At 47.0% G+C, this 21723-nt stretch overlaps 2 protein-coding genes and 1 long non-coding RNA gene across 14 annotated transcripts in view; 2 read left to right on the forward strand and 1 right to left on the reverse strand.

Moving 5' to 3' along the window:
* The window catches only part of TDRD1 (tudor domain containing 1), a 49048-nt gene extending 42188 nt beyond the window's left edge, over positions 1-6860 (forward strand). For 7 of the 9 annotated variants that reach the window (XM_082721463.1, XM_082721459.1, XM_082721464.1 and 4 more), the window contains 5 exons: positions 1334-1501; positions 2287-2514; positions 3161-3207; positions 3289-3376; positions 6456-6860. In XM_082721463.1, the coding sequence (XP_082577589.1) occupies positions 1334-1501; positions 2287-2514; positions 3161-3207; positions 3289-3376; positions 6456-6538 (614 nt within the window). In that variant the 3' untranslated portion in view covers positions 6539-6860. Of the gene's footprint in view, positions 1-1333; positions 1502-2286; positions 2515-3160; positions 3208-3288; positions 3687-6455 lie in introns of those variants that run through there. The other 2 variants (XM_082721466.1, XM_082721465.1) reach the window with 2 other exon arrangements.
* On the reverse strand, positions 5572-13624 carry LOC309860037. The gene is made up of 2 exons (XR_014309109.1): positions 13508-13624; positions 5572-7126 (listed from the first exon to the last, which is right to left on the reverse strand). It is a non-coding gene; the product is annotated as an uncharacterized lncRNA (long non-coding RNA).
* The window catches only part of VWA2 (von Willebrand factor A domain containing 2), a 46272-nt gene continuing 37709 nt past the window's right edge, over positions 13161-21723 (forward strand). For 2 of the 4 annotated variants that reach the window (XM_082721492.1, XM_082721495.1), the window contains exons 1-2: positions 13730-13849; positions 20427-20488. In XM_082721492.1, coding sequence (XP_082577618.1) covers positions 20437-20488 — 52 coding nt within the window. In that variant the 5' untranslated portion in view covers positions 13730-13849; positions 20427-20436. Of the gene's footprint in view, positions 13180-13268; positions 13442-13729; positions 13850-20426; positions 20489-21723 lie in introns of those variants that run through there. The other 2 variants (XM_082721494.1, XM_082721493.1) reach the window with 2 other exon arrangements.

A 21723-nucleotide genomic window follows, 5' to 3' on the forward strand; every position in this document is an offset into this window, starting at 1 on the left:
TGACCTGAGCCAAAGGCAGAGGCTGTAACCCACTGAGCCATCCAGGCACCCCTATTGTTTCATTTCTGATACCATTTCTGGTTTTAATAGCTTTTCTGTTTGTCTTTTCAAGTTTGTGTGTCTTTAATACTGACTTGCTCTCATTTCAAGGATGGAAGGCCGTTTGTCTGGGGACACTAATGTCCTTCTTCTAACTGTCCCTGTCTTCTCCCTGTTTCTCTGAGTTCCTGCTCGGTTTGGTCTTCTCTGCTGGAATCTTTCTTCAAATGTCTGGTGATCTGGGGTGCCTGGGTGGCTCAGTGGGTTAAAGCCTCTGCCTTTGGCTCAGCTTATGATCCCAGGGTCCTGGGATCAAGCCCTGCGTCAGGCTCTCTGCTCGGTGGGGAGTCTGCTTCAGTCTCTCTCACTCTGCCTGCCTCTCTGCCTGCTTGTGATCTCTGTCAAATAAATAAATAAAATCTTTTAAAAAAAATGTCTGGTGATCCTTCACTGTTCACTTAGGACGGGCCACTTAGGCATTGATTGGAAGCTGATTTGTGGGCAGAACTTGTGTATGTGGCCTTCACTGCGGGCCCTGCTGTTTCCCTGGGGACTCCAGCTGTTGCTATCTTGAAGTGCATTTGCCTTGGGATGGTTGTCTGCTGCTGTGTGCACAGCTGGCCCGATGGTGCTTTGGTCAACTTCCTCTGCGCTGCGTCATATTCCTGAGTCCAGTCGTCTGTCTGGTTTATCCTCACTGGAGAAGAAACCTCCAGTCTTCTGCCCTTGAGTAGAGCAGATGCCTTGAAATGGGAATGGCATTCTTAGCTTTTATATTAAAACATATGACCATAAAACTGACGATCTTCTTCAGCAACTTTAGTATGTGTAAATTTGTTTGTAAACTAAAGTTTATTCAGTTTTCTTGGGAAATAAGTGTGTTTTCTTTACCCAGTCCTCATTTCAGCCCTGTTCTTACTTCTACTTTGGAATGAGTTAATTATTGGAGCTTGGGGATTTAAGATGCAAAGGAAGATGCTGCTTCACTTCCCCGTAGCCAGCTTCGGTTGAGCTCTGCTAAACCATTTTCATTCCTGCCATCTGCTTTCCAGCTTCAATATCATATTTTCTTCTCTCTTGTCCTCTCTCCTTGTGGTTCTTTGCCTTTTTCTTTTTAATCACATAATTGTCTTTTTAGTAGGATCTGGAAGGAGTGGAGGTGATACTTTGGCTTTATCTGGACTCTAACCAGAAGTGTTGGCATGAATTTCTCACTAATGTAAATGTAACTGTCTTGAAGGGTGGGGGAGTCATTGCATGTAACTTCTCACGTGAGGTTGCATTATATTTTCAGGTGATGACTTCTGGTACCGTGCCATTGTTCTGGGGACATCAGATGCTGATGTGAAAGTACTCTATGCAGACTATGGGAACACTGAAATTCTGCCTCTTTCCAGAGTGCAGCCAATTTCCACCAGCCACCTGGAGCTTCCTTTCCAAATTATTAAATGTTCGCTTGAAGGTAGTCAAGTCACTTTGCAATTGGGATAGCTGTGTGATTTTTTTTTCTCCTGTTTTATAGCCCTATGTCTGAATCAAATTTCAGTAACTGCCTAGATTTCTAAATATCAAACAGAGTTTAGGGGGAAAAAAAACACCTATCTTTCATCCTTTATTTCATTCTCAAAAAATTACATTGTCAGCCCATTGTTGTTTGGAGATTAGGTTTGGCCACAGGTTGCACCGCTGGAAGTGGCCAGGGCTGGGGGACCTGGGCTGTCTGACCCTTCCCTAAAGGCCCCTCCATTCTGTCGTGGCGCTCTCTTGAGAGGCTTGAGATGACACCATTTGGGACTACTTTACTGTGTACTGTATCTCCACAAGTTCAGTTCTTCAGCTGGTGTTTGAATAAAGCGAACGGGAATGCTAAAGTAGCTTTTCACCGTTACTCGTGATTTCATTACCTAGTGGTCCCAGCAGACGAGCTCACTCAGTGCCACATCGTCTGCTTTGGTTTGGACTCGGGGAGAGAGTTGGAACATTTTGATGTTTGCATCTCCCGTTATAATGGACACATGTCCATGGCAGCCGGCATGCCCTCCCGACCTACGTTAGTGTTTGACACATAATAGGGGTCAGGGAGTATCTGTTGAGTGATTTTTTAAAATGCAACAGCAGTAGTACATCAAAGCATACCTAAGCCCAGCCAAAGAAAGTAAGACTTCCGTTTATTGTCTTTAGACGATATATGTGAATATTTATCTTTTTTTAAGGGACTCGAAGATTAATATTCAGTTGTTTTCCCAGGACTAATGGAATTGAATGGAAGCTGCTCTCAATTAATCGTAGAACTACTGAAAAATTTCATGTTGAATCAGAGCGTAATGCTTTCTGTAAAAGGAGTTATCAAGAATGTCCATACAGTGTTGGTTGAGAAATGTTCTGAAAATGGAACGATCAATATAGCTGAAAAGCTGGTGACATATGGTCTGGCAAAAAACATCACATCTAAAAAGCAAAGTGCTTTAAGTACAGGTATTTTTTCAAGTTTAATTAATGACAGATGTAAGTGTAATTAAGAACAGATGTAACCAATGTAGGTGACCTGGCTTTTCCTTACTCTCTGCGGTCACGTTCCCTTTGTCGTCCCCCTTTGCAAATCCAGTGCAAGGTGCGACTCACATTACCACCTCAGGGGACCCACTGGATAGAAGCAGGCTCCCAGGCCAGATTTTCCTTAGCGTAGCCTCAGCAGCATTTCTGATCACATTAGTGATAGCATTATCACTAGTGATAGTGATGACCGAGAGCTTTAGAAATGGCTAGTATTCAGAATTACTTCCAACTCACTTTCAATCCTGAGCAAAGTGAAGAGTTTGTATTTTTGAGATTGGATCTTACAGATCTCTCATACGATGATTATTTGGCAGGCTTTCGCTTGGCCGAAGAGATAACCCCATTTTTGATAGGCAGAAGTCCTAAAATCTTGGAGATGGGGGCATTAATTTGGTAAAACCCAGGGTGCAGTAGTAGGAAATACTAAAACCCAAATGAGAAGGTAATCGATTAAGTCTTTCATAGTTAGAACCCACACCTCAGAGGCAGAGCTGTGTATAGTCAGATTCCTCTGTTTGTTAGTTATGGTGTATATTCTCTAATGGCTTTTTGTATTTGCTTCTAGAAAAGACCTGCAGGATGAATTGCTGTTGCACAGAGTTACAGAAACAAGTGGGTAGAATTTCCTTGAAGTGAAATTGTACTTCTTACATTTTTAGAAATGAAATAATGCTATTTTTTCTTCACCCGTAGGTTGAAAAACATGAACAGATTCTTCTCTTCCTCTTGAACAACCCAACCAATCAAAATAAATTTATTGAAATGAAAAAATTGTTAAAAAGTTAAGTAAGTTAAACTTGATGATTTCACCACTCTGTAACCATCAACAGAACATCTCTAGGCATGTTGGGGTAGAACTGATGACGTGTTCTTTATTTTGTGATCTGGTGATCTGAGGTCTAGTTGTAATGTTTTTGCTGTCTTGCTGGGTTTAATTCAGTCATCTTACTTTGGCTCTGCTAATGGGACCGAGTCCTGGGGTGTTCAGGGTGCAACCACTCACCTTACTGTTGTTTGGTTCTGAGTGCTTATGTTATTGATGACATGGAGGGACTTGTAAAAATTGTTGCGAGATAAAGTTTTGCCTCAAATTCTTTGTGTCTGCATGTGGAATTTTTTTTTTAAAGATTTTATTTCTTTATCTGACAGACAGAGATCACAAGTATACAGAGAGGCAGGCAGAGAGGGGGAAGCAGTCTCCCTGCTGAGCAGAGAGCCTGATGCAGGGCTCGATCCCAGGATCATAACCTGAGCCAAAGGCAGAGGCTTACCCCCTTGAGCCACCCAGGTGCCCCAGGAAGATTTATTTATTGGAGAAAGAGCACCTAGAAGTGGAATAGGGAGGATCAGAGGGAGAGGGAGAGAATCTCAAGCAAACTCCCTCCCTGAGTGCAGAGTCCGACACAGGGCTTGATCTTAAACCTTGAGATCATGACTTGAGCCAAAAGCCAAGAGTCAGGCCCTTAATCCAGGCGCCCCTGTTTAGCACTTTTGGTGAAGAGCACTAAGGGGCCAAGAATGGAAAATGGGCTGCACTGATAGTGTATTTCATTTTTTTTTTTTTAAAGATTTTATTTATTTATTTGACAGAGATCACAAGTAGACAGAGAGGCAGGCAGAGAGAGAGAGAGAGGAGGAAGCAGGCTCCCTGCTGAGCAGAGAGCCCGACGCGGGACTCGATCCCAGGACCCTGAGATCATGACCTGAGCCGAAGGCAGCGGCTTAACCCACTGAGCCACCCAGGCGCCCCGTGTATTTCATTTTTAAACGAAACCTCCTCTGCTTTGGCCGTGGTGATTCTCGTGCTAACAGACCATTACTCTTGAGTTGTAAACAACAGTTCTCCTGCTGTTTTACTGTCTGGGATGCTTTGTTCCAAGATAGGGCTCAGAAAGTACTTTGTGGTCAGTAGCCAATTAGAATTTGATTGAAAAGAAATTGTCCTTCCTGCTTTGTCTAATTGATATAATTCCAGCCAAAAGTGGGGGGTCTTTTGATTTAGTTCTTCTGTGCACTCTTGGCTGAATGAAGCCCTGCCTTGTGAGCCCACTTGCAGGTCCCGCTCTGGACGGTACCGCCCTCTGTGGGCGGGCACGGGAGCTCGCAAGTAGGGGCCTGCAGTGTGGACGCAGCCGTCTTCTCCACGCGGTCAGGCACAGGTGTATTGTTGTTTCTAAGAAAGTACAGCTGAGTTCAGAGGGTCCCTAACAGTTCTGAGCCCCCTGATGGGTTTTCTTTACAAGTTTTGTGTTATTTCAGTAAGGGCTGACTTACATTGTTAGCTACAACCTTTAGTCCTTGTTAACGCATTCAGTTTCAATACTGACTGCTGTCTTGGGTGCTTGAGTTTAAAACATAAATTTAAAAATTAAAAAGGCAAAATTTTAATTTAATAATAACTTCCTAGATTAAGGGACATGCAATGACATGAACTTCTGGGATTCAGTTTTAGTGCCAAATCATCCTAGTTTTTCTTCGTGTCTTTTTCTTTTCTTCTTTTTTCTTTTTTTTAAGATTTTATTTATTTGGCAGATAGAGGTCAGTAGGCAGAGAGGCAGGCAGAGGGGGGGGGGGAGCAGGCTCCCTGCTAGGCAGAGAGCCCGATTCGGGGCTCAATCCCAAGACCCTGGGATACGACCCGAGCAGAAGGCAGAGGCTTTAACCCACTGAGCCACCCAGGCGCCTCTATTTGTGTCTTTTTCATAAGGGTTTTGAAAGTGCTCTCACAAGATGAAAGCTGGATTTTCTTTTGTTTCCACATAGGTTGAAGACCTTGCTTTAAAAACAGAACAAAACAAAACAAAAAAACCCTGATTTAAAGCATAGTAGTTGAAATAGCATTTCCTTTCTTGTGGGAATACATATTTTATCCATATTTAAATATAGCAAAACACCCTATATATTATTTTAAAAACATTTAAACATCTAGTCACATATTTGATCATTACAATACCCCTGAGAAGAAAGCAGACCCCATTTTATTTTATTTATTTTTATTTTTTTGAAGACTTTATTTATTTATTTGACAGACAGAGATCTCATGTAGGCAGAGAGGCAGGCAGAGGTGGGGGAGAAGCAGGCTCCCCGCTGAGCAGAGAGCCCAATGCGAAACTCGATCCCAGGACCCCGGGATCATGACCCGAGTCGAAGGCAGAGGCTTTAACCCACTGAGCCACCCAGGCACCCCCAGACCCCATTTTATAGATGAGGCTGAGACTCTGAGAGGTTGCACGGCTGCACCAGATCTCTCTCTCTCTCTCTCTCTTCCCCTGTCCCCCACACACAGGGAACCAGGTCTTAGACCCCACGCTGCTCTCTCTCTACTACAATGTCCTCAGATCAGTTCTGGAAGGCATGGAACCCCAAGGGGTTATATTAGGAAAAATTACATACATGCTTGTTTAAGCATATCTGCTTCATTTTGGTGAAAGTGTAGTTGAATATGTATCTTAAATTGTTCTTCCTGGATACATAGAAAATACATTTCAAATGTAAGTGTTGGATCTCTCCTGGAGAAATCTGTAAATAACTGTAAAATGGCCCCACTAGGAGTGCTGTGGTGATGACAACAGAAAGCTGTTACCTGGGGCTCAGATGTGATAAACAAGTACTTCAGCACACATGTTAATAGAACGTTTTCCATCTGAGGGAGAGTGCGCCTGTGTTTCACATTCGGCAAGGGGAGTACAAATGGTTGTGGCTAACTCGCAGGCGTAGCTCTTGCGGGGGTGAATTACGTGAATGCGTTACTTTCAGTTCAAAGTGACTGTTGGGTTTGCTTGCACTTAAGATAGAAAGTAAGAACTATAGCCTCAGAGTTTGTAAATAAGGCATAATGGGGGTTGATTCTTCTCTTTCAGAAGCAGTCTCTCTCCGAGATGGTCACTTAGGAGAAAGGAGACCTCGAAGGCCGGCCTTCCAGCATGGCCTCTTGAGGCTTTGATTGGCGATGTTGTCTCCCGAGCCGCCACTCTTGTTTGCTGGCCGCTCTTCTATTAGGTTGGGCGGTTTGATTTTTCTCTCTCAGTTCTTCCTCCCAAATAAATAAGTCTTGAATGAAGGTTTCATACCACATTCATGAGGGACATTGGGAAGGGATACACAGAGGCTTTCTACTGTATATATAAATTTTTAGGACTTAAAGGTATTGAAGAAAATATGGCTCCATGCTAACTACTAGCAGATAAATCTAGTTGATGTTTTATTTTTTTGAATTTTTCTCACTGTTTGAAAAGCTTCATAATAAAATGTGCCCTCTCGCTGTCCTTGTCTGCCTCTTTCCCTGAATGAATGCTCTTTGGCTTGTTGTTTCTTCAGTCCTGGTTCTTCTTTTCCTGTCCGCTCTGAGCTCATCGGCTTCCTTCTCTCCATCCTGACTCGGATCTCTTTTCCTTTGGCCTTTGGGCACGAGGTTTGTCTGTGGGCTCTCAGCCACTCTGAGGGGGAAGGAACTTTCTCTTTTCTGCTCCTGCCATCCATATACTTCCAAATCTGTAGCCACTTAGACTTGTTATCGTAGGATCTGCATTTCCTGAAATACAAATACAGTTAACAATGAAGTTAGAGTATGTAATTTTCTTTTTTTATTTTTTAGATTTTATTTATTTGCCAGAGAGATAGCGAGCAGAAGTAGGCAGAGCAGCAGGGAGAGGGAGAAGCAGGCTCCCCGCTGAGCAGAGAGCCTGATGCGGGGCTCGATCCCAGGACTCTGGGATCATGACCTGAACCGAAGGCAGACACTTAACCCACTGAGCCACCTAGGCATCCCTAGAGTTTGTAATTTTCTTGAAACACATAAAGCAACTGTAGTTTCCACTAAACTCACGTACAGAATCATGGACCAGCTGACTTTTCTGCTAACCTATAAATTTCTGTTTGGAAATTTTTCCATGATTTAAGTATCAGACTCTGATAAACCTAAGATGTCACAAACTCAAAGAAGAAAATACTTTTTTTTTTTCTTTTTTGCTTTTACTGGTAACATGTCAGCCAGATTATATGGAATTTTTCCTCATGTAAAAAGTTGTTCAAATATTGATGTGCTTTTATTCAATGATCATGTACTCTGTTTTGCTCAAAATCCTTTCACTTCTTCAGCCTTGTGTTCTCATGGCCATTGTTTTGATAACTTCCTTTTCTTACCTGGACATACGGGGAGCAGTGGATGCTTAATTTATACATTCTCAGTTTAATTCCAGTCATCATGAAAATGTAGGAGAAAACTATGGAATCACAAAATTGGCCTTTTTGTTGTGGAATATTAGAGAAGCAAGTCAAAGAACATCTAAAAAAAAAATCTAAGTCACAGTTTCTCGGATTCCAAGGTTTTATATGCTCCTGGAAATTTGAATACAAGAAATTTAATTAAATGGATTCAATATGATTTGGTGGTTCAGCTATTTGTCTTATCCCCAAGAAGAGACAAATGCTATTTGTAGCACTAGTTTCACAAGTAGAGATCTGGATTAGTTTTGTATAATCCTCTACTGGACCTGCTTTAATTAGCATTAATCAACATTTGAGTATTTATTGACCTCTCTCTACTTGCCTGGGATCGAGGTAGGTGTGCTGTGTTTGTTCATTAGGGTCATGAACGATCTGTCACACCTGCTGGTGTTGGTGTTCAGTTTCCCTCGATACAGGTAGTTCAGTCAGGTAAGTACAATATTGCTGAAGCTGTATAACCAAACAAACTATCCCTTGGCAGACGCCATGTAAATATTGAGATAAAGGCGCGTGTGGAGGTATATTCAATATGCTTTTTCTTTGAGTTGGGAGTCTTCTGCCTGGGGCAGCTAGAAATGTGAAAGTCATAGAACTGTGAGTGAGCGTCATAAATATGCTGAACTTGAGCTCTCCTGCTGTACAGTAAGCGCTCCAGAAAACAGGAGGCAAGGATCCTTTTCTGCAGGGCCCTAAACCGTTTCCAAGAGAGGAATTCAGTAGTCCTGAGGCTTGCTACTGGGCGGCTGGCGGCCCAGAGCAGGAATCAATTAGTGTAACTGGTGGGCTCATCACTGACACAGCTCCAGCCAGGCCTGGGCAAACGGATCCCCTATGGGGCAGGCAGAGAGTAGCCCGGAGGCCATCACCAGAGCGCGTGGTTCCGTAGCTGGTCAGGATTCTCAAGGATGGCTTTTGCTTTGTTTTTCCAGGTGAAAGGAATTGGAGGGCAGCCTGCGGTTCCACACATGCAGTTAAGAGTCCTAGGGTGATTTTACCAGAATGAAAGCGAGGCTTGGTTAGAGTGAGACAACTGCATGGCTCTACAGGGCAGGAGCAGCAGAGGCTCACCCAGGGATCTGCTGATGGGTTTTCTGCTGCCCTGAATGCTGTTCAAGTTCCCGCTTAGGCACTGCTGTCCATCTTCCCTAGGAAGCCCCTTGAACCTCAGCTGTAGCTTTCGGAGAACCTGAAATTGGTTTCGTTGAAGATTTGAGCTGCCCAGCCTCAGCCACTTTCCTTTGTACCTTGAGACGCTGAGACAGAGAGAGCACAATCACAATCACCATAAAGTGATGCCACTTTTAAGACCTTGTAGTGATAAGCCTTCCAGGAAGTGAGGCAGACTGAGACTTATAAGTTAGAAGCCCTCCTGCCCCCAAGGGTATGCCGAGATTCAACCAACACAGTAAGGCAGTCATCCAGGTGTGAAAACGGAAGCTACAAAATTTGGAAGTATGGGCAGTCTGAAGGAGGAGAATGCTTGCAGGTTTGGTTGTTCAAATGACTGAAGGATGTTACCCGAGCCCTTGCCTTTGGAGACATCCCAGTATTTCCTTGATTCAGCCAGAAAGCCTCACATTTCCCAAAAGCAATTCCAGTAACCTTGTGTATGATCCATCCCCCTGTCTACAGGAGTGGGGATTGTCTGCTTTACCCTTTAGAGCAGTTGGTGCCTATCCCAAAACTAAAGGTCTTTGGTTTTGAGATGCAGCATTTCCATTCTGCATGTCCCCCTGCACAACTTTGTTCTCTAACTGCCTTGCCTCCATGGTTTTTGCTCTGGCTTAATGTACCACCTATGGAGCACTTGAGAATCAGGCCCTTTTCCTCTCAGATGGTTTCTTGGCCATTTAAATACCCACTGTTCTTAGATTTCTTGAGAGGGTTCTGGGAAGTCCCCTTTTGCAACTCTATAACCTATTCTCCATGGGAGTCTTTTCATGTTCTGCCTTGCTTTCATCATTTGGGGGGCCAGGTGCAAAGAATTTGGGGCTTCCATAGGTTTGGGAACCATTGTACTCATGAACCTTTAATTTTGTAGGCCAGAAAACGGGGCAAACATTAAGCATCACAAAGCCAGTAGGTAGCAGCGCTGGATCGGGAACCCCAGATTCCCTCACTTCCAAAAAGGTGGTCATTCCACAACACTGGATGTCACCCGCTATGTATTGCTGAGTGCTGATGTCCCCAGTTAATCTCTGCATGAAACTCCTAGTCTTCAAGCCTTGTGTGTTCCCGGAGACACACTGTATAGTGCAGCTCACGCCGAGAAAGGGCCCTTGTGCATAGAGCTAGCAAGCAGTGGGGCTACAAAGATGAGGAAGGTCAAGTGTTTGAAAGCAAGGAGCTCACAGACTCTTTGGGATGATGGTCCTTCATAATGCCTTTATTTTTTAAATGTCCACAAACCTTCACAAAGGAGGCTTTGCTGTGGATGACAGACAGTAGCTGCCCAGCTTCTCTTTGTGTAAAAAACCTCCACCCCTTCCACTCTCTGTAGCCTGGGCCACCTGCCTTTCCCTCTTCCCTGCATGCACTTCTGCTAGATCTGATAGGCGTCTAGAGCAAACTATACTTCGATGTGAAGGAGTTTGAAGCAACCGGTATCTCCACCAGAACTTAAGAGTTTTCGTCCTTTACTTCTTAATCCTGGAATGAAAATGTGAAACGCCCCCTCCAGTTAAAGCCATCAAACTGTCAGGAACATCCAGAATTGAAATCTGACTTAGACGTCTAAGGTAAACCTGGTTAGGTAAAGGTTTGCTGGTAAATATTAGCAAACAATCACAACGGGTTGGGGAGGGCCATCCGCTGAGAAATTTCCACTTTTGGCAGGACTTGTTCTGTCCATCTCAAAACGTCTGTGGAGTGACACAGGCCACTCACCACATGTGGCTATTGGACATTTAAAATGTGGCTAGTCCAAACTGAGATGTGCTAAACACGTAAAACAGGATTCTGAAAACTTTGTATAAAATAACTTTTATTTTGGTTACACAAGGTATTTGTTACACAAGATCTGCTGGGCTATTAAGTTTACCTGTTCGTTCCACTTTTTTTTCTTTCAAAGATTTTATTGGGACGCCTGGGTGGCTCAGTTGTTTGGACGACTGCCTCAGCTCAGGTCATGATCCCGGAGTCCCGGGATCGAGCCTCACATCGGGCTCCCAGCTCCATGGGGAGTCTGCTTCTCCCTCTAACCTTCTCCTCGCTCATGCTCTCTCTCACTGTCTCTCTCTCTCAAATAAATAAATAAAATCTTTAAAAAAAAAGATTTTATTTATTTGACAGAGCACAATCACAAGCAGGCAGAGAGGGGGGAGGGGGAAGCAGGCTCCCCACTGAGCAGAGAGCCCTACGCAGGGGCGTGGTCCTAGGACCCTGGGATCACAACCTGAATGGAAGGCAGAGGCCTTAACCCACTGAGCCACCCAGGCACCCCTGTTCTTTCCACTTCTTAAATGTGGCTTCTGGAACGCTCAAAATGAGATTTTTGGCTTGCATTACATTTGAGACCATGCGCACTCCGATGTAGAAAGGAACCCCTCCCCCCATTCCTCCAAGTATTTAAACCTGCTGCTAAATTCCCTGGCACAGGTGCTCCTGCATTGCTAATATGCTACATCTTTACAGTAGGGTGCTCAGTAAGTGTTCCTGGAAGGAATTAGGTGAAAAATGAGTCTCTTCTCCCCCACTTTTTTGAAGCTTGCAACATTTACTTACCACAGGTCGCTTTCACTGGAAACTTAATATTGGGAATGTTGGAAACCAACCCAGAGTCAGAAAAAGTGAAATGTTTTTAGAATTTATTTTAGAGATTTTGAGAGTGAGAGCAGTTGGAGAGGGAGAAGCAGGATCCCTTCTAAGAAGGACCCTGGGATCATGACTTGAGCCAAAGGCAGCGCCTTAACTGACAGAGTTACCCAGGTGCCTAGAGTTTTTTTAAAAAGGAAAAACGGGGCACCTGAGTGGCTCAGTCGTTGGGTGTCTGCCTTGGGCTCAGGTCATATCCCACAGTTCTAGAATCAAGCCTTGTGTGGAGCTCCTTGCTCGGCTAGAAGCCTGCTTCTCCTTCTCCCACTCCCCCTGCTTGTGTTACTTCTCTCACTGTGTCTCTGTCAAATAAAATCCTAACCAAAAAAAAGGGGGGGGGGCATAGAAAAGTTAGTCCTCAGGACTGACATTTTTAATAATAATGGGGTAAAAGGTATGGAAAAGAGGAAACAGGTTGTTCTTCCTGGAGGGCAGTTTGACAATACACATAAAAAGCCTTAAATTGCAAGTATCCTAGAGTCCAGGAATTTACTTTTTTTGCCGTTTAGTCCAAGTAAGTAATTAGACAAAAGCAGAAATATCTAATTGCATGATTAAAAGTTAATGTTCTGGGTGCCTGGGTGGCTCAGTGGGTTAAGCCGCTGCCTTCGGCTCAGATCATGATCTCAGGGTGTTGGGATCGAGTACCGCATCAGGCTCTCTGCTCGGTGGGGAGCCTGCTTCCTCCTCTCTCTCTCTGCCTGCCTCTCTGCCTACTTGTGATCTCTGTCAAGTAAATAAAATCTTAAAAAAAAAAAAAGTTAATGTTCCAACAAGAGTTTAAATACACTAGAACTTAAGTAGTGGCTGAAAGCATTAGATGTTCCAGAAGAGAAAAGCTGGTTATGTTACAGTATGTATGGACTGAACTGAAAATGTAAACTTTTATGTAAACTTACTGGAAGAGCATTCACCATGATGATAGCAGTGATAATCTCTGGGTGGTGGGATAGGTGTGGTTCTGCAAGTTCCTTACTGGCATTTTCTTTTTTTGCAATGAGCACCCTTTACTGATGAAGTATGAAAACTAAAGATGATGGGGTGCCTCGGTGGCTCAGTGGGTTAAAGCCTCTGCCTTCAGCTTGGGTCATGATCCCAGGGTGCTGGGATCGAGCCCCACACAGGGCTCTCTGCTCGGCAGGGAGCCTGCTCCCCCCCCCCCACACCTCTCTGCCTACTTGGGATCTCTCTCTGTCAAACAAACAGGATCTTGGGGGGGGGGGGGGACTACAAATGATGTAGGAATAGCCAACACTTATTTAACACTTACTGTTTATAAGCATTGTACTCTTTTGTTTGCTGGCGTCTGATTTTTGAATATCCAGCACCTGCTAGGCTTAACCGAGGACGCTGGCCAGAGAGGCGTGGGTATTACCTCCCACCTGCAATAGCACAGGCAGGTAAACGGCCATTGCCGTGACAAATAAAATTGGTGCCAAAGTCAACATTTTCGCATGGGTCTGAGCCATAAATCCTGCGGAGTCGACAGCGGGTGGCACAGTGCTCCCCGCTCCACCGCTGGGAGACCCGGAGACCCGCGCAGAAGTAAGTACTTCTATTTGCCTCCCAGACCAACGCGGTGTTTAAAAAACGCGAGAAGGGGTGCGGGCCCAGGTCCCAGAAGCGCCTGATGCACCTCCCACGGCCCGCGCCGCGCTCGCCGCCTCCCTTTGGTGAAGCTACAGGTGTCCCACGTGGCTCCCACCCCGGGCGCCCCTCCTGCGGGCCTGCAGCGCCCCCTGGCCCGAGCCGAGTCCGAGGGCCAGCACAGCGGCCTCGGCGCCCGCGTCCCGCCGCGCTCGTCCCGGTGAGTCCGAGCTCGGAGCCCGCGCGCCCCGGGCTCCGCCGGCGGCCTCGGAAGGGGCGCGATTACCTGCTCGCGCTCTCGAGGTGGGGATGCTTGGCTCCCAGCCGTCCCTCCCAGCAGCGCTGGCCCGGTGCTGCCCCGCGTGGACGCGGCGGCCGGGCGGCGTTGCGGGCTTTGTTCGGCTTTGTTTGCGCCGCACCTGAGCTCGGCCGCGAGGCCCGCGCGCTGCTCCGGGAAGCCGGCGTCCCGGGGAAGAGCGCACCTGGCGGACGCCGCCTCCCGGCTCCCGCCCACCGCCCCGGCAGAGCCGGCCCCGGGCCTTGGGACGGGGCGTGCGGCGGGCCCAAGAGCGGGCTCTCCCTTGGGTCCGCGGCACGGGGTCGCAGAACCGAGGGGCGCGGAGCAGAGGTAAGGGAACAGGCTTCGGCGGCTGTGGGTGGAGAAGGGAACCACGTTTTAAAGCCGACCTCCTTGGCACGGTCGCAGTCTCTTAACCTGGAGACTTCGGAAGGGGACATGCCTAAGCTTCCCCCCCCCCCACCCCTGCCCGCCGCCTTTTTCAGGGCATATGCTGGTGTTAAGGTGACTTCAATGCAATTTTCTCAGCAGTGAAGTGTCCCAGCAAAGCCTCTGCCAGTAGAACCCTAGAAGGGCCCGTTGCCCACAAACTTGCCCCTGGGCAATGGGAAATCTAGGGGGATTTGTGTTGATTTTACATACTGGGATCCCCCCACGCCACCTGCTTCCTGCATTTCTCCTTCTGGGGGCTGCACACTTGGTCACCACCTGGGAGAGTAAATGGAAGGGTCTCAGAATTGCACCTTTGAAACTTGCCGGGCGGCATTGGTTTAAAAACATGGTGGGCACCGAGGCAGGAAAGAAGGGAGGTGGCACCTTCCTGCCCGGGTGGAATCTGTGGCTCTCCAGCCAAGAAAGGCCTTTCCCTATTTCCTTCCTCCCAACAGGCTCTGGTCCTCTGAAATGCATCACAGACGCCCTGTTTTTACAGGTGAGGAAACAGACGTAGAGAGGGCAAAAGAATGCCCCAAGAGTGAATGAGAGAGCCCCTAGGAACACAGATTCCTGGGTTGTTAATGAGCTGGATAAATGGCACAGTCATTAATTGGCAAGTGAAGACATTAGGGATAAATGGGTGAGATTACAAGAGCATTTTGTTACTGATGCTCCCGTCTTGTGTGTATCTTACAGAGTATTTTCATTGTATTCCCAGTTCCTAGCAGGGTGCTGGGCGCAGAGCAGATGCTTACTAGTGTTTGTTGAATAGATGAAATTTCATGTAATTGTATCATTGGAAGTTTCAACAACATTGTGAGGGGTTTTAGAGCAGTGGTCCTCAAACTTTTGTACTTCTGCACGGCACAGATCCGTTTTTTAAAAAGTTTCCATCAGGAGTATAACAACATTTTAAAATTTTCTTCCAACTTTTAATTTTATCCCACAAGAATTTTCTTTTTTTTCTTTTTGCAAATAAATCCCTCCTATCATCCCCAAGGCTAGTGGAGGTCTCTTGGGGATGCTGCAGAAGGAGTGGGTGTCTATCCTACCCTAGCTTCCATATCAGGTCTGCTCCCTGGGACAGCCGAATGCACTTGGAAGTCCCTTTCTTTTGTTTACCCTTCATCTTGTAAACAGCTCCAGGCCTCCTTTCCCACACACAGAATTACCAGCTGGCCTGCCCTCAGTGTGGTTACTGACCCGGATCCCTCCTCTCCTTGCCTGATCCCGAGTCCCTCCTCTTCGCTGGGATTTCCCTGCTCTCCATGTAGGAAACTTTGCCCTCACTCGGGGCACTTGTGTATTGCGGTCTCATGTGATCCCGGCATCAACCTTTGCAGGAAAATAGGATGAGTGATGTCACCCTCATTTTTGAGGGAAGGAAATTGAAAGACTGAAGAGAAGGGATTTACTGAGAGGCTCATTTGTGGACTTCGCAAGGTGCCATTGCTCTTTGACCTTGGGTCCCAACTTCTACGAGACCATTTTTCTCGTGTAGAAAAGTAGAAATGATCGTGTCTGCTCTGTGGGTTTTAAATGAAATTAACTTATTAAATGTAATAATTCTTGGGGCACCTGGGTGGCTCAGTGGGTTAAGCCTCTGCCTTCAGCTCAGGTCATGATCTCAGGGTCCTGGGATCGAGCCCCACATCGGGCTGTCTGCTCAGTGGGAAGCCTGCTTCCCCCCACCCACCCCACCTGCCTCTCTGCCTACTTGGGATCTCTCTCTGTCAAATAAATAAAATATTTTCAAAAATGTAATAATTCTTTAACATTGTGTATTTAGAAAGTGACCATTAGGAGGGATGTTCACATACTATTTCACTGGATCCCTACAGTACTGCCTGAGTTCCTGAGTTTGTGAAGCAGATTCACCCCAGGTGCTAGATGAAAGACCCTGAGACAGGGGGAGCTGTTGTTTGCAGAGTCACCCGGGTGGTCAGAAGCAGAACTAGTCCGGAATTCTGTCTCTGGACTTCTGGTTTTGCGTGGATTCTCTTATACTTTTATGTCCCAAAGTCCAAAGAACTTGTGTTCTATACAGTTTAAATAAGGGATTTTCAAATATCGTCAGAACAAACATCAAAATCCCTCTTGACTAAGAATGTCTCTTAGCGGGTGTGGCAAGAGTGGGAACCCTGAGTTTCGTGCCCGTCTGACCGGGGAATCCGTACGGCACAGTGGTCCTCCCCTGGTGCTGACTTCTGCTTCTCAGACTGTTGGGTTCTAACAATCTGTGGTTCTTTTTCAGGGAGCATGACTTTCCCCTGGGTAGCTTTTTAAAACACTCCCTGCCCTATCAAGCTAGAAACGTTTGGTCCACTTCCTTGGACCTGAACCAAGTGTTTTGCCAAAAGGCCAAGGAAGGTGACTGTTACAGTGAAAGACACCAAGGGCTTCCTGGCTTCAGGCTTTTACCTCCGATTTTAAAGTCTTCCTGTTCAGGTGCTGCCTGTTCTTGTAAAGGGCTCTGATTTCCATCCCGCTGTTTGAGAGGAGGCTGCCCAGGGCTAATCTAATTAATATTTAGGGTTGGCATTGCATTTTGTAAGGAGGTAGAAGGGGTTTCCTTTTTCATTTTGAACTTACTTCCAATCATGGAGGAGAAGGCAGGCATTGTCCTGCAAAGCTGCCTCCAGCTCTTGCCAGTCTGGCCCTTTATTTTCAAAAAGTAGCATTATTTTGGCCTCCGCGTCTTCCTGTGTGAGGGTCAGTGTCAACCCAGTGTTTTGCGGAGCCCTGCGGCCAGCTTCCCTCGCCCGCTGTCCCCGGTGCTGCAGCTGCTGTGTGGCACCGGAAGATGGAGGGGGGAGTGGTGAAAAGCAGCTGAGTCCATGTGTGGGCGCCCCAGGAGCCTGGGATCATGTGGGCTTCGCATGGGTAATGGAACAGAAAGGAACAGATGACGAGTGAGGTGTTTGCGTTGGAAAAGAGTTGACGAGGCTTACCCGGGATGGAACGATTCGTTTCTGCCTTGGGATGTCTAGTAAACCACTCCTGACTACTTTGCTCAAGAATGCGGGGAGTTCTGGAAACCTCCTCACGTTATGTGCTGAGTGTGGGACTTGCTGGCAGGTATTAGCTTGTGGAAAACTGCCGAAGGGTGGATTCAGGTGGCGGATTTTTAATTATGCTTCTGTTCCTTTACCTTCATCCGCCAGGATCAGGAGGGGGATGGGTGGAACGGAGCACTGGGAGGCTAGAGGAGTCTGATCCGCTGATGAGCTGAGTCACCTGCGGCAAAACAACTTCCCCGTGCCTCAGTTTTCTCATCTGTAAAATGGGGAAAACACGGTCGCCGGCTGACTGCGAGGGTCAAGAAGGGGAAGACGCAGTGCGGATCCCAGTACCGGGCACACGGTGTATTTACCGCTCACTAGATGGTGGTAGCTGTGGGATTTTTACTATGCAGTGCGTCCTTTTTAAAAAAAAAGTTTTTAGATGCAGGGTTGAATGTAGAATGTGGAATTAGTACTGCAAGCAGGTTTTGGTGTGGGGGTGGGAGGAGACGGAAAGTTTGCGATAACGGGCGAGGACAGACAGCAGAGAGTGCAGTTACTACTGCACCAGCACCGAAGTAGCATTCGTTTCCTTTCTCTCGGCATGAAAGAGAATGCGGGGAGTGTCGCAAGCCCAGGGACTCGTCTGGAAGTCGGCGTGATGGTGGTCAGTGTAGCCAGGAAGCTCACATCTTGCTTCCTGTGTGCCAGACCCATGCGGGCGGCTGGGGCTCCTGCAGGGACCAAGACTCTGTCCCTGAGCTTTTGGCCACCGGGCGGGCGAGGTTCTGGCAGGGGCTGTGTGACGAGACAGGCCACACTCTGGGCATAGGGGAGGGAAGTGCTGCTGAGGTCCCAGAGCCAGCACCAGCTGGTCTACACACTTAGCAGGAGGTGGTCGACTTCTTGCACGGATTTGCAGATTGCCAACATAAATTTTGTTTTAATGAGCAGAAATTTAGAACACTCTGGAAGACATTCACCTGGGCATGCAGAGGCACATAAGAGAGCGAGGCGAAGTTGCTTTCGTTTGTCTCCTAGCAGAGGGAGGGGACCCCCTGTGTCCTGAGTGCCTTCCTAGGCAGCAGGAACCTGCTGTACTTCCTTCTACTGTGTCCTCATAGCAGCCTGGGGAGGCTGCTAGAATCCTGCTTTTATTAAAAAAAAAAAAAAAAAAAAAATCAATAAGCCTCAGAATCAAGTCTTGCACTTGCCCAGGGTCAGAAGCTATGACCCCAGAAAATCATCGTGACCCTAATTAAGGAGTAGACAGCATTGAACTGCCCCTTGTCCCCATGCCTTGCCCCTGCCTGGCTCCGGGGAGCAGGTGGGAACCCATCCTTCATCTGTTGTATGGACCAAGAGGAAAGAAAAGGTGCCTTTGGGGGAAAGGAAGATCTGTCTTGCTGGCATGGGCTGGGCTGGAAACTAACAGGAGCCACGTCGGCCCCGCCAGGCTGTGTCCTCTCTGTCCATCTTCCCCTCTGCGAAACCTCTTGACTTTTTCACTCTTGTGATATTCACTCTCCACTGGCCACTTAGGTGAAGATGTGAGCCTCACGGTCCTTTGAGGCACAGAGACTCTCATTTTAAACTTTCCTGCGAAAGCATCTGTATTTCTTGGCGAACACCAGATTTCCAGGGGCCCTTGCTTACAGCCTACTCAGAATCCTCTGAATGAGGAGTCACGTTCTGTTTCGTTGCTGCAGCTGGGAGACGTGCGTCCCAGCCTCGCAGCGAGAAGGTGGAGGGTGTCTGACGACAGAACTTGTTTCAGTGCCAGTTGTGTTAAAGACCCTCCCATGAGCTGCTGAGGATGAGCAGGAAACTCCCACCCCGTGTTGTGGAGAAATGACACCCGCCAGTGGAGATGTGGGGGTCCAAAGACCCAAGATACACAAAGGAGGACTTGGCCCTGCCGCCTCCTCCTCCCCGTTCTTAGCTGCTGGAGAGCACCGTTTACTGAAGACGTTACAGGGACTTTCTGATTTGGGTGCATCAGGCAGAAGGGAGGTTCTCTGTCCTGGGCTGCCCCGTTGGGTACCCCACGCTGTGACCGACCACCTTGTCCTCTGCTCTCTTCTCTGGAACCTGGCGGGGGTGGTGGGGGGACCCTGCTGTGGTTTTCTTTCCATATCTCTGCCTGGGATTTTCTCTTCAGAATTGTCTCCCGACTGAGTGTCAACATTATGTGTTTAATGGAAGGAAACTTGAGTAAGACCTACCTGTGGCCGCGCCTGTTTTTTTTTTTTTTTTTGATGGGCATTTTATGGTGAAGGATAAGACCTTGAATGAATATGGAAACCTCCAAGGCAAAAAATTGAATTTCTAGAACCTGTTGTTCAGATATTTTTAAATTTCTCCCTGCTAAATTGTACTGGGGGAAAAATTCTATCAATTTCATTCTATATGATCCTTTTCTCCTTATACTACTTGCAAGTACACTCGCTAAAGTGTAAGACCGTCTGAATTGTACAGCATGTCTTTGTGGTTGAAAAGATAATGAAGGATCCATTTCCTGGGCCTCATGGCTAAAATAAGAAGTATGTCTCATGTATGTGCTCTTATAGAATCAAAGTTATAGTCTATCATTCTTACTAAAAGCTTTTACTATCTTCCCTTATCAGGGAAAATGGAACTGAATTGTTATCAGGCCCATGGAACTGAATCTTACCTGTACTATAAACATGATTGGGCAATAATAATTTTTAAAAACCCCTTTTGTTTCTTCTTCAGCCATATTACTTTAAAAATATTTCAATTTTAATAAAATAATAAAAATTTTTTAATTTTTAAAGATTTGGTTTATTTATTTGATGCAGAGATAACAAGAGCAGGAACACAAGCAGGGGGTAGGGCAGAGGGAGAGGGAGAACCAGGCTTCCCCGCCAAGCAGGGAGCCCGAAGTGGGGCTTGATCCCAGGACCCTGAGATCATGACCTGAGCTAAAGGCAGAGGCATCACCGGCTGAGCCACCCAGGCGCCCAGGTGCGTTACTTTTTATAATTTAGAAAGTATAGGCTTTGAGAACTTGCTAGAAGGTTTCAGAAAATGAGGACATTGGAAATCAAATCTTCAATCTCTCGGATTCTAACTCCTCATAAGAAACAGAGGCGTTGAGAAAGGAGGGACTTTATTCAAGGACATGGGCTGGTCAGGGTCTGGCCAGGCTAGGACCCAGGACTCAACCTTGGGTACAGCGTACCTTCCTGGTGTCTGTGAAGAAGCTTCGGGGGTGGGAGGCTAGGTGTCTGGGAAAGTTGTTAGACCATCCTTTGAAACAAAATCACTGGAGCAAAGTATCCAATGGATCTTTTTCAGGCTAATTAGGTTCTTGTGGCAAGGAGGCGCCTCTAGGGCCATCTGTGTGTCCTCGAAAAGGCTGAGTAGTTGTGTTCTCGTTTGGGGGTGACCTGGGGGATGCACAGAGCTAATTGCTGATGCTTTTTGTTCCCTGTCCTGCCCTGTAGGTAAATCAACATGCCCTCTTCCCTGTTGCTGGAAGTCCTCTTCATTTTCCTATTTTCTGGAGGTAAGTTTGGTCAGGAGTAAGGTGTTGAGGGGTTTGGTTTGTTTCACTTCCTGTCGATTTTAACTTCTAGAGGCCTCTCAAATACATCTGCAACTCTCTACTCCACGGCCACCTACCTAGTGTAAGCCCCATCATCTTGTGCTTGGACCACTGCAGTAGTCTCCCAGTTGGTCTACCTGGTTCCACCTGGTTTTGCTCCACACCACTGTGCACAGAATGGTCATTTCAAAATGTAAATCTGGGGTGCTGGGTGGCTAAATTGGTTAGGCGTCCAACACTTGATTTTGGCTCAGGTCATCTCAGGGTCATGAGATCGAGCCCCACATTGGGCTCTGCAATCAATGGGAGGTCCGCTGGAGATTCTCTCCCTCTCCCTCTGCCTTCCACACACTCCCACCATGCTCTCCCTAAAATAAAAAAATAAATCTTTAAAAAAAAAATGCGAATCTGATCATGCCTGGACCCCTCTCCACACCTACACCCTGCCTAGATTTTCCTCGGAGACCTGTAGCCCTGGGTACCTCTGCTATGTAGTCCTTCTATGTGAATTTTTAAAGACTCAGTGTCCATCTTCTGTACCAGATAGAAGCTCCATGAGAAAGAGATTCTACATGTTGTGTATTCACCATTGCATAATCTTGGCACTCGGCACCCAGCACCGGACCTGGCGCACAGAAGTGTTCCAGAAGTGCACGGATGAATGAATAATGGAGCAAAGCAACTTTGTTTTTACTCCCCTCCCGAGCTCTAGCCTTGTTAAAAGTAGAGAGGAATCAGAGTTCAGATTAGTCCTACAAGTAAGAACAAGTGGGCAGGGTACCCAGCCATCCCAGTCTAGCTCAGGGTCCTCTTGTGGTCTCTGAGACTCTGCTATGTTGAACCTTGTCACCACCGGCCTGGTCCCTGCGCGCTGCGAGATAAGAGAGGCTGGAAGAAGGTGGGTGGTTGCTCAGCCTGTCAGCCTCCCTCTCTAAGCCATGTGGGTAGACGGTGTAACATTGTAGCTTCGTGGTGAGGGGCCTGGGGAGGAATGAGATATGTTTGGGGACAGGGCCTGAATGTGGTCCCCGGAGGCTCAGGCTCTGGTTCTGCTCTAGCTCATTGCAGAGTTCGCCTTTTACAGCCCCATCCAGTTTACAGAGCGCTTGTCCTGTCCATCTCTGGGTTGGACAGATGAGGTCGGGGAGGCCCAGTGAGGCCTGTGACTTGCCCAGGGTCACAGAGCTGTTGGGAGC

The sequence above is a fragment of the Mustela nivalis genome (assembly GCF_964662115.1).
Source record: "Mustela nivalis genome assembly, chromosome: 2".
NCBI classification, from domain to species: domain Eukaryota; kingdom Metazoa; phylum Chordata; class Mammalia; order Carnivora; family Mustelidae; genus Mustela; species Mustela nivalis.